Source organism: Emydura macquarii, unplaced genomic scaffold (assembly GCF_026122565.2).
Source record: "Emydura macquarii macquarii isolate MOO-44397 ecotype Brisbane River unplaced genomic scaffold, CSIRO-AGI_Emac_v2 contig_320, whole genome shotgun sequence".
NCBI classification, from domain to species: domain Eukaryota; kingdom Metazoa; phylum Chordata; order Testudines; family Chelidae; genus Emydura; species Emydura macquarii.
In genome coordinates this window covers 10153008-10165489 of record NW_027130457.1, presented here as the reverse complement: position 1 = coordinate 10165489, position 12482 = coordinate 10153008, and the positions used below count along the sequence as shown (strand labels likewise).

At 36.2% G+C, this 12482-nt stretch overlaps 1 protein-coding gene across 3 annotated transcripts in view; it reads right to left on the bottom strand.

The window, feature by feature from the left end:
* The window catches only part of CTNND2 (catenin delta 2), a 1025780-nt gene that overhangs the window by 360086 nt on the left and 653212 nt on the right, over positions 1–12482 (bottom strand). For all 3 annotated transcript variants that reach the window (XM_067570033.1, XM_067570040.1, XM_067570046.1), the window contains one exon: positions 8622–8816. In XM_067570033.1, coding sequence (XP_067426134.1) covers positions 8622–8816 — 195 coding nt within the window. The remainder of the gene's footprint in view (positions 1–8621; positions 8817–12482) is intronic.

Sequence of the window (12482 nt, the reverse complement as noted above, 5' to 3'; positions counted from 1 at the left end):
GCGCCTCACATATTCCTTCTCAGTTAGAAAAAATTCTGCCTCTTAGGTTTCTAAGTCCTCCTGTTGTTTATAGAGCTGTATGGATCCGGTCATTATTCAAAGTTCCTTTTGTCCAGTCTGTTTCATTTTGATCTCTGGATTTGTTAAATTGTGACAATGTCTCAACTACCCTTTTAGAACTGTTATATTCTTGCTCAAGATACTTAAAAATTTTCCCTTAGTTAAATAATTCCAGCAGAAAAATGTGGAGGTGGAGCCTCTTATCTTGAGCCCCAGCACATGGAATAACCTAGCCACCATTTTAGAGTTGATATTTCTTTAGCAGTAATTGTTTTTATTACAGGTTCACGTATGTTATGAGCGTATGTCAATTTGTAACTTACACTAATTTGTTACATATTTCTATTAGGCTTAGGAATTCTGGTAGCACATACACACTTTGTGAATAAAAGCAAATATCCACAAGGAATGCTGCACCTTAAGAGTTGAATTTTTATAAAAGGAAAAAGTAAGTAAAAATTCAGAATTTCAGATCAAGGTATGTTTCATAGGGATGCATCATGTACTAGTACAGATATCAGATTCCCCCTATCAAGTGCACTTATGTGATTCCAGATTCAGGAAATGCTCAACTTTCTTTGTTCCCTAAAGCCTAATCAGGAAACAGTTTGTAAATTCCCATTTTGTAAATACTTGAGTTTCCTTATTGCCCTTCAAACTCTGACTGTATCTTAAATCTTCCAGTTCTTCAGCATCTCAAACTCCTACATCTTGCATTCCTAGAATCAGCTGTTTCCAGAATGCTGTGCTTCAGCAGTGCTTCTCAGCTCCAAATCCTGGGTGCTTTATACTCTCTTTGTCCAAATAATGGGATAATCAGCTGGTGATTCTGACTGGCTGGTAAAAAGCCCTCTTTCAAGACCTTTGCTCAGTTCCTGCTGTACTGCTTTCATCCTCCAATTTTACAGAAAATGCTCTTTAGTTCATTAATTCTTAAGTTATGCAAGTATTTAAACAGAGTGACAAAGAAATAAAATCCAAAGCTCATTACAAAAAGAAGTTGAGAGATTTAACCAGTTCCTCCATTATAGGTGAAGCTGACCCTTGAGCATTGGTGCAACACAAGCCCTATGTACCACTTTAGTCCTTAAGACAGGACTTAAGTGGGGGTGCATTTGCCTTGAGCTGGTCCTTTGCAGAGGGTGAACCTCACCTTATAAAGGAAATATCTCAAACTGTCAGACCAGTGGAAACATTTTAAGTGTGACCCTTTAAGTTAACAAAATCAAGCAAATCCTATGTCATAAATATCATAACCATAATCAATATAAAAAACGATATGCTTTCCAAAGCAAATTTGCTGGGGCACCACTATCTAATGTGACTGAGGGGAGCATATTACAACCAAACTTCCAAAACGTTCACACTAACTTGACCCTCACTCTTTTCAAATCCCTGGTTTTAAAAAATACAGTTTCTCCGATCTGTCCAACATTAATCAGCAAAAAGCACGGTCATATTTATTAACCAAAAATATCACCCAAAACAACACAGCAACAATTGCTTTGAACTAAAGCACCTTCTGATCACTGAGGGCACTATGTGTAGGAATTGTTCTTTCTCCTTTATACTGTGAACTCTTCCCCAATTTATACTTTGCACTCAACCAACCACTATGCTCTCAATAACTAAATAAATACGATGACTCTGCTGCAATACAATCCATATATTAGGTAGTATTATTTTAGAATTATATTTTGATGTCAGAAAGTTGGTCATTTTCAATGAAAATATATATTTTTTTGGTAATAGAGAACTACTGTACTAGTTAAATTAATTATAATATTTGCACTCCAAGACCTAATCCTGTGGTATGTACAACACTGATATATCCGTGGGAATGCTGGACACACGTGGATTGCTGGCTGCTGGGGAGAATGCAAGGGAGGACAACATGGACAAATCTTTCATAGATATATGGCATATACATTCTGTGTATGAAAATCCCACTAATCTCAATGGGAGTTTGCAGAAGTTCTCAATAGTAATGTTAACATAGTTAAGATCACCACTTTATTTAAAAATGTAATGGCTGGGCAATTTCTCAACGAAGGTGTTTTAAGAGTAATGTTACTGAAATAATGAACATTTAACAATAGTGTAAATTCTCTTAATGTCACTGTTGGATAGCTTAGTTGAGCATAGTGTTGTGTTTTCTTTCAACAGTACAAAGATATCTGAAAAGCAGAAATATATGAGCATTCAAATCATTTGTACATCCTAGAAGAATATCTTTGTATTTTTGTGGTTTTGAACAGTGCTCAAGTAAATAAAAGGGAGTGAACCTGGTCCTGCATCACAGAAGTCTAACAGGAGCAGGATCAAACCCAGAAGATCATAAAAACACAGACATTCTCTGGCACAGTGTCAGCACCATGTCTCCACAAACCATGGCAGCTGAGATTTACAAGGTATTTCACTGAGTTTCAAGGATATAATAATGATTTTGTTAATCAAACTTCTTACACCTCAATTTGTATCAAAATATCAAGAGACATTGTCATCCTCTCCTACAGAAAAAAAAACAAAACAAACCAAACCTAATCAAACCAAACAAAGAAACCATCAAAGGAATAATTTAAATCAAAATTTCTGAGGTACCGACATCACAAACTTCCTGAAGACTCATCTTTTGGGGACAAAGGAAGGAAGTAGGAGATGTGGCCAACTAAATAGGACTCTATCCTGTGAAATCTGGGATGCCCTGAGGTCTGTGGGGTTTTCCCATGGATGTTAGGACACCTGCATGTTTTGAGGGACAAGCCCCTGGTTATTTGGAAGACAAAGAAAGCCCTGAAAGAGGTCCTGCTAATGGTTTACAAAGGGTTTACAAAGATTCTGTGTAGAGTTTCTGTATCTTGTTCATTCCTCTAATCTCAAACATCTGCCGACACAACCATATGATGATGCTTACAACAAGGGGTATCTTTCAATTTGGAGGAAGAGGGAAACAAAGCCTCTCTCTGCTTCCCCTTCCTCCATAACCTTATATACTTAGGGGCAAAACCACACCCTTTCTCTGTGGAGATCCCCTTTCAGTGGAATTGGATGAGAAGTAATCTGCATGTGGAGGAACTATTCAGGACTGATAGTGGAGGATGGATTTGCTCCTGAACAGTGATTTATGCAAGTAACATCCCCTCCCTTCCATATAGAGGAGAGAGAGAGAGGAGACAACACTCTTAATAACCTTAATATTACTTTTGACAAATAATTTTAAGACTAACCTGCATATACCACTTCAATTGCCATCAGTAGGTGTTAACCTCATGTATCTAAGGGCAGAATTTGGCAAATAGGGCTAGATTCTGATCTCACTTACTCAGATGTTGATCAGGATTCTTCAATCCAAATAACTGGAGTTACACTGTGAGATCAGAATCAAACATTATTTCCAGTATAAATTTCTAATTTTGTAAAAATAAACAATAGCAATTTAAAGCTATCCAAAAAGAAAACCTAAATAAAATAATGAAATAAAAAAGGAGCTGCCAGTTAAAATGAGAATATGAATTCCTATCAAATTAGGGTGATTTCATTATTCATTATTCAGTTCACTAAGCTATTTTGTACTTAATTTACTTAGTATGAAAGATATTTAATTCCCTACTTGTCTCTTCTGAATTTCCCTCCCATGCCAATATTATAAAACTGGATGTTTCTATCATCACAACATTAGTGCACTAACGGAGATGTGCAGGTATGGATAACCTCCTTTTTTCAATTTCTCAAAAAATGTTAGGTCCTATAGCCAGAACTTCATGGTGTGTGATTTACCACTGTGGTCCTCAATTAACGTGCAGCTGCTGCATCTCAGTATGCCACAGAAATCATACTGAACAGACATAAAAAATATTAACTTTCCTCAAACTGGTAAACAAAAAACCAAACAAACACAAACAAAAACAAAACAACAAATATTTTCCCCCCGTTTTGCATTAAGTGATCATTTGAAACACCAGAAAATGAAAAATATATTTGAAAGCTGAGATTCTCTTTTCATCTGACAATGTTTATTATAAGGAAATAACATACAAAAGTGAGTTTCTCGGTAAGGTACAAGTACTGTTCTGAAGAATGACTATGTAAAAAAGCCCTGCACCTTCTTACTCGAAGGAGGTGCTACCTGTGGATAATTCACAGTCATATCCAATTGCTGAAGTGAAAAAAATATTCCTCAACCTCACTCTTTGAAATGTTTGACTTGTTAGCACTGCAGAGTCCATACAGCTATGAGTGAGCTGTATTCTTATCTGGCTCACATATCACCAAAAAGATTGTTATCTGAGTTCCACTTGCATGCTGATTAGATGTACTTATACAACCTCAATGAAAACACTGGGGTTGCACTTGTGTACCTGATGATATAAATTGGCCTGCAGAATCTTTATTACTACTGATGATGCATGAGAAAGAAGGAATCCTTAGTCTTACTCTCCAAGCCCAAATTGAGTTTGCATGACTCCAAGAAAAGAATCTTTTTACTTATAAACTAAGCATATTTGATATGGAAACCATTGAGACACAATAAAATTGGAATCCCACAATGTTATTTTTACAAAGTCACATTTCAGAAGTAGAATTTTGCATAACTCTTATTAAATTTTTATCAGAAAATTTAAATATGAATAAGCTCTGATGGTTTGAAGTTGTTGGTCTTCACACTAAAAATGAAACAAGAGATAGCAGTTTGATCAAGTGCTGATAAACTCAAAACATAGACATTGCTGTTAAAAGACATCATAATCCATGTAAAATATATATCTTTTAAAGCAAAGTTAAATAACCTTTTCATTTTTCTTTTGTCCTTTTAAATTAAATGTCGTTGTTATAAGCTACCCTATTCTATGAGAAAAAAAATTATTTCAAGTTCCTTACTGGATTTATCTCTCAGAGGAGAAGTAAAACAAAAAAGATGTTAACTGTATGTGATGCCACAGAGATAACAATGAAGTGTTTTGTTCAGTGGGGCTAATTATTCTTCCCTCACACCCAGGGTACATCAGGAACAATTCCTATGAAGTCAGTGAAGTCACAATAACATAAAACTGGGGGAAAGGGAAAGAAAAAATCAGGCTCAGTATTTGTATTAAAGAAAATGTCTAATTTTCTTTGGAAAGTTTGTCATTTTCTGAACAATAAACATATAACTCTGTAATTTTGAAACACTGCACCTTGAGTTCTGATTATTTCTAAACAATTGTAATACTTTCTTCTATTTTTATAGAGACTCACCAACATTTTTAGTTATTTTATCAAAATCAAGTCCTGATAACACCCACTGTGAGCCATATGTTCCCTTTTGTAGAATAAAAGCAAGAAATGGGACAGAAGTACAAAGCAGAAAATATCTGAAAAGCAGATACAGCAAGCTGACATACAGCCTGATGGACCTGCATAAAAAACTAATGTGCAACAAACCAGAGGAGTCCTGGATTGGACAACAGGTATGTCAAGACTTGAGTTTTTGCTTCTGTTTTAATTTAAATTACTTGACTGCCAATCAACCTGGGTAAGCTAACTCTTTTGTAAATACTAGTCTAGAACACTCCACAAACAAGCTGCAGAGGTTTTTGTTTGTTTGTTTGCTTGTTTGTTTAAACACTACTGCCTCAACTGTAGATTAAATACATTTGAACTTTGGCAGACCATAGTCCCAGGATTGCAGATGTGCCTTCCTGCGACTATCTGCTATGTATTAAGTTTTAAAAAATAAGTCCTTTGTCCACGCACACTGGATTGTTATATAAGCCAACAGTCAACAGGTTACTTGAGATATATATATACTGAGTGAAATATTTCATCTATAGAATTGTCTTGGTATAGTCCTGGATTTGTGCATGTGTGCATAAGAAAATGGAGTAGAATTTCAGTTTTGATGCATACAGGCATGTGGAATATGAACTGTGAAGGTGTGTATGGAAGAAGGAGGGCTGTGAAAGACTCCAGTCTTCCATGAAGTGACACACTAAATGCGAGCATGCATGAAACAAGGCAAGATTTCTTGCCTCGGTCATTGTCCTCTTTGTATAGTACCCAGCATTCTATAACTGTCTAGCAAATAGCTAGCTGTACATGATTAAGGTCCTCCTTGAATTGTGGAATGATTGTCAAAAAATTGTGGCTGAGTTGAAAATTGCAGAAAAATAATAATGGTAAGTAATACAAAAAGTAAAAAAGAAAATGGTAAATAATAAAAAAGTAAGTAATAAAAAATCTTTTTATTTGCAGTAATACAGTCCATTATTACTTTTCCGCAATTTTCCACTGTCAGCCACCCAGGGCTGACAGCGGGGGCTTGGAGCTGACAGTGGCCACCTGGGGCTGACAGTAGGGGCTCCCACTCTCAGCCCCAGAGTGGCCCAGGCACTCTCAGCTCCGTGCACAGCGGGCTCCTGCTGTCAAAACTGCCGTGGAAACCTAAGATTGAAGAATCTGCAATTTCAACAATATCTCAAGTTAAGTAGGGCCTTACACATGACAAAATTTCTTTTACAAAAAACCTGGGAAATTCAATTAACACCCGCACCTCCCTGCAAATAAAAACAACAACAAACTGAAACAAACCAACCAACACATTCAATCCTACCTCAAAATAACACTAAGATAGCAAAATGAAGCAAGCAAAAGTTAGGAAATGCTGCAAAAAAGCCTGCCTGCTTCTCCTTCATTCTGCCCATTTGTGATAGAATTTTTATTATATGATCAGACACTCTTGTCTTTCACAGGGCAGAAAAATTCATGCAGGAAATCTGGGGTAGAAGCAGGAACAGATCCAATCCAGTGTCTTAACCACAAGACTTCTTCCTGCCAACCCCTGCCTCATTCATTACACAACTACACTCTGGTCCCAGTTTCATTCACTATGAGTGGAATTTTCCAATAGGCCTAACGGGTCTCCAGGTCCTAGATCTGGTTCTGTTCCTTCCTCTGCCACAGGCCTGTGTCAACTTGGGTTAGATTTGGTCAGATTTGGCCACAGTTATGGCCAGATTTTCAGAGGCACTAAGCACTCACTGCTCCACTGGACTTCCATGAGTCAACACCTCTGAAAATCAAGTAATCAGTCTCTAGGCCTCAGTTTTCCAGTTGTAAAATTGGGATAATAGTCACAAAAGGTGTCCACTAATGGCTGTGGGGCAATCAGATTGCACTGTCACAAGTGCTACTGAAAAGCCAATACATTTTTTTTAATTGTTTTTTAAGGCAAGGTTTGGAAAATGTGCAGTGTATGAAATGTGAGGCCACATGCTGAATGATGAAAATAAAAACTAATATTGAACAGCTGCCTCATTCACTGATCACTTCCCTTCCTTCTCAATGACTGAGGTGGAGTCCTGTGCTGCACTTTGCAACCCAATTATTATTTTAATAAAATAGTTGTGATGTCTGGATATAAATATGATTCCACACAAAAGAATATTGTACATTCATGATAGCTTCTTTCATTGGCATTTAACAGTCTTAACTGTTAAGTATCTTGTAGTATCTTAACCTAAATACTACAAGAATTTAAATTATGCCACAAAGGATTTTATATTTCTCTGAATTCTTTCTAAGGGCTTTATCCAACCATCATATCCTAAACTTCCAGGCAAGAAATGCAGGATTGGGCCCTAAAATAATAGAAGAAAGCATGCTGTCTTGTTCTAAAAAGTCAGTTTTTAAATTTTGCTTTAATTCTTCTGTCAGTGTAAATGTAAGCTTCCGATTTGGGAAGAGACAAAAAACTCCACTGTACAACAGTGACACAACAAAGAAATTCGGTCAATACGACAATTCCTAATGTAAGCTATTAATATTTCCACGTTTTAGACTATTTTGGTTCTAACACTGCTGTATTCTGATTCCTTAAGTGCATTAAATACCGCTACTGATTTGATATTATCTATTTGTGGATTCCCAAATATAGATCTATTTTATACAGCTGAGAGGAGCCTCTGCAAAGAGGACGTGTACACTAACACGTATCATGGATGAACATTCATTATTACATTACAGAGGCATCAATGATACCGACAGTGTGCCGTCCGTTATGCTGCAGCTTTATGATTTATATCTGTATGTATACAGTGTGTAAGTATGTTGCATATATATAATATGAGAATGAGAGAGACAGAGAACACATTTTCTCCTGGTTTGCTTCAGGTCTAAAAATGTAAACGTCCCATTATGTTCACGAGGAAGATGCCTTGCTGTCCTTTTTGAGACACGCACAAAACTGTAGCAGAACAATCAGATTTCTTTAAATAATATGTTTAAAAGCTTGATGGAAATATTATTTTCTCCTTCCCACCAAAAGAAACAAAAATACTAAAACTGCAGTACATACAATCCCAATACTAAAGATATTTCTGCCTGAGATTTGGGGAGGAAAGAGGGGAAAAGAGGGTGCTGTCTTCTTCAGCTATATCAATGCTTTCTGCAATTTGTATCAGGCATTTTTTCAAGTTACAAATGCAGTATAAACTTTTCTACCATACCAACAAAATTTAGAGATTTAGCACTGAAGTAAAAGACTTTATTCATAAGAAACAAATCTATAAATTATTTCCACCTACCAGTGCTAGTGCGATATGTGCCTGTATGTGCTGGTTGCAGAGGGTCCGCCTGACTCTGGTTGAGACTCCTCATAGGGGGCTTCTGGTACACTCGGTCTTCGTAAATAGGATCTATATGGTGCTCTGGAGACTGCAGCGCCCTTAATTCGGTGCCAAGGTGGCTGTGCTGGCTGCTATAAGATGACCGAGACCCAGCTGCAAACAGATTTACAGAGGAAATTTAAGAGAGAAAATCCCTCACAAAACAGAGCCCAATTTGATGAAAAGTATATCTGAAGACAATTCTTTTTTAACAAAAACAAAACAAAGAATTTTTAAAATACAAAGAAAAATAACATGAAATGGCAGCAATGACTTAAGTTAATCATCTTATCGGCATCACGCAGCTGTCTGCTTTTGCTTCAAAACTTGATTTCCTCAAAAGGCGGAAGATATTTCACAGATAAATAAATATTGTGCAAGGTCAATAAAAATATCATTCTCTCACACAAAGACTAACAAATGTAGCTCGCTGCTCACTGACAGGGGAACACTATCGAAGGGCTCAACTGCAGAATTAGAAACAGAAGGAGGAAAGCTAGAACTAGCCTCATGTGCTGTGTCCATATGGTAAATCTACAAATGAAATAAGTTAAAGCTGATGAATAAATGTCTTCACATCATCCAGCAGACCTTCTCACTGCTTCACTTGAAGTATGACAGAGCAGTTATGCCTCATCAGCACTTTTGTCCTGGACTGTATAGAAACCAGACTGCTAGGGCTAAATCCTTTGGGATGAATATATTACATATATCTTCAAGAAATAAAATATTTTAATGATGCAGTTAGAAATAAAATAATTAAAAAAAAAAAAAAAGACGAATCTGCATTTTTATAAGACAGAAGGGTGTATCCCTATTTTTCTTATTCTAATAATAACCTGATAGTAAAGTATTACTTTTTTATTAATAGAGACTCTTGTAAATTTCCAGCTTTGGACGTCAGCCTAAACATTTATATTACTTTTTAACATTTTTTTTTTTGTTATGTTTTTCTGCTCTGTGATCTATTTTCAAGAAGGAGGTTGAAGGAAGCCACACAAGGTCTCAAAGCTGAAGACAGAGGTAAACAGTGTTCTCATTTTACTAAATATTATAGTGCAAGGCACGGAAAGATATAGTAGATAGGTGTGAGAAGAAAGCACATTGTCTAGGGTTGGGACGCTGTTGAAGGTTTAGAGACAGAACAGAACAGATTGTTTAGAGGATAAAATAATTAATCCAGTTTCCATCTTTATAAATAAATCACTGATTTTGCTTGTATCTTGATTATGCATGTCCACATTCCCCCAAGAATAATCCAATAAAGTACATGATTTAAGAGCACCATTGTATTATGCCCACAATGCCCTGTTCAGAAATCAATCAATTAATCAATCAATCCAGTATGTGATTTACCATTACCACAGCCTTTGACAAAAAATCATGTTACCCTCTGCTGTTCTGGATATCTTGCCAAGAATTCCAAATATGACTATTTGCAACTACTGTAGATATCAGGAAGTGGCCATGATTATTACAGATGTAGAAAGCAGCAATGCATTGTGGGCCAAGTTTTCAAAAGTCTTCATCCCAAATTCTTTGAATCTGGTCCTCAGAGGGGCATAACGCTACCAGAAAGACTCAGCATTGTACTGGATTGCATGTAAAAAACTAACCTGCTATAGGTCACTTCCACGTTTTTGTATGAACAATTTTAATTTCTATTTAATTCCATTTATGTGTGGAAAAAAATATGTGGAAAACCGAGGACAACATTTTAGAACCGTTTATCAAAATTTCTCCCTACAGGTCTTTTGGTCAGAAAGAATGTGGTGTGTGAATGAAATAATTAAGTACAGAAGAATTATAAACTGCCCTTTATTTAATAACTACTATCTTTCTTTGGCTAATTTACAAATGAGTGCTGCTGTTGAGAGTGATGTGATGGATTCAGTCCTCTGTCCTGCTCCCATTGAAATCACTGGAAACTTTTCCACTGACTTGAGTGGTAGCATATCTTATTCTTTTCTTTACATTTTTAAATGATTATGCTACTAATTTTGTGGCAGAAAGCATAATTCAATTCCTCTTTTCTCTTGAGCACCTAATGGCCTGATTCTACAATCACTTACATTCTTGTTTTTAAAACCCACATATTCTGTTTAAAATATTATTTGCATTCTGGTAGTGCCCAGAGGTCCATCTGAGTTTGGAGCTCCAATGTGCTAGCACTATACAAACACATAGTAAGAGATAGCCCCTATACCAAAGAGCTAACAATCTAAATAGACAATACAGACACAGGATGGGATTGGAAACAGACTCAGAGAGTTGAAGTGACTCACCATCCAAGGTCACACAGCTGGTGAATGGAAGCGCTGGGAACACCCTGAAAGCAGTTGGACTACCAATGTACTTAAAGTACCTGCACCAGTGTTTTAAGGATTGGGCTCTAAATAGTGAATAGTGATTTTCCCTCCCATAATTTTGCGGTTATCTGCTAAAGATTCCCAAATAAAACAAAAAGTCAGTAAAATATCTATTAAACATTTAGAAAAATAGAAACCTTAACACAACATAACAGAGATTATATTTCTGAGATCAGGTTTATATGAATTTATATTGTCACTTCAGTTATTTTCTTTTCTCTTCATAAATTGTGAGAATTGTAATAAATATAAAGTTACATTTTATTATCCTTCTTGACAGATTTATAGCTTTTCTGTTGATGAGCTATTTAATGAAAATACAAAATAACGTTATGTACTGTGCACATAATTTTGCATAATCTGATAATTATCAGTGCACAATTTGGGTGGTAGAAATGAGAATGCAGCACAACACTAGTCAAGATGTGTACTTGTATAAATCAAGAAATGTGTACTGTCAACGGATATGTCCCTTTAACATGTGAAGTAGCAACATGGGATGATGTGTGATTTTGCCACTTTCACTCCAAATAATCAAGTGCCAATATTTGAACAGGAAATAATAGAAACTAGCAGCACTGACTCATGATCTTTTGACAAAACACTAAAGCTTTATTGTGAGACAAAAAGGCAAAACATTCATTTCAGCACTTTAGCTGTGCAAAAAGGAGTGTTTTAGAGAGAGAGAGAGAGAAAAAATATGCTAATATTTCTATATTTGCTGGTCTGTTAGCATCCTCATTATCCAGTTCCTATTTTCAAGTTTGTTTTATTTTTTAATGTAAAAATCTTCTCTTTTCTCCAGCAGCCTTTTAATTCTTTCCTAGATTTAATGTGTCAAACACATTCTCAAAGTGGGAGCTACATGGTTTTATTGCATATTTTACTTTAAATTTGATGAAAAAATAATAAAATAATCAACTAGCCAAAAGCTATTTGAATAGGCAAAAACAGACACTGATTTCTGAAGCCTGTGTTCCATCCAATAAAAAGTACACAGGCATGATTTTCAGAGAAACTGAGAGTTAATGAGAGCTGCAGGTGGTTCAGCATCTCTGAAAACCGGCTCCCAGATTTTGATATTGTATTTCTGGAGACATTTAGGACCAAAATACTCCCCTCAGAAAAAGGGCACAAAAAACTGTGAATTCATTCTCACTAAGTTTCTATTGTCTGCTCCAATCTAATGGGATGGGATTCAGGCTCTGCTCAGCCTCTAAATCAACCAGAGCTCAAGGATCTAGAAGCAAATCCCATAGACTCCAGCTCATCCACACAGGGAAACAGCCTCCTCCAAAATGCTTCCTGATCCTCATGGGACAGTGGCATATATTAAAACATATTTCTGGATTGCTATAGGTTGTTTGTTGGCCAAAAGAACAGAGTTAACGTCTCCAATTACAGACAGAAA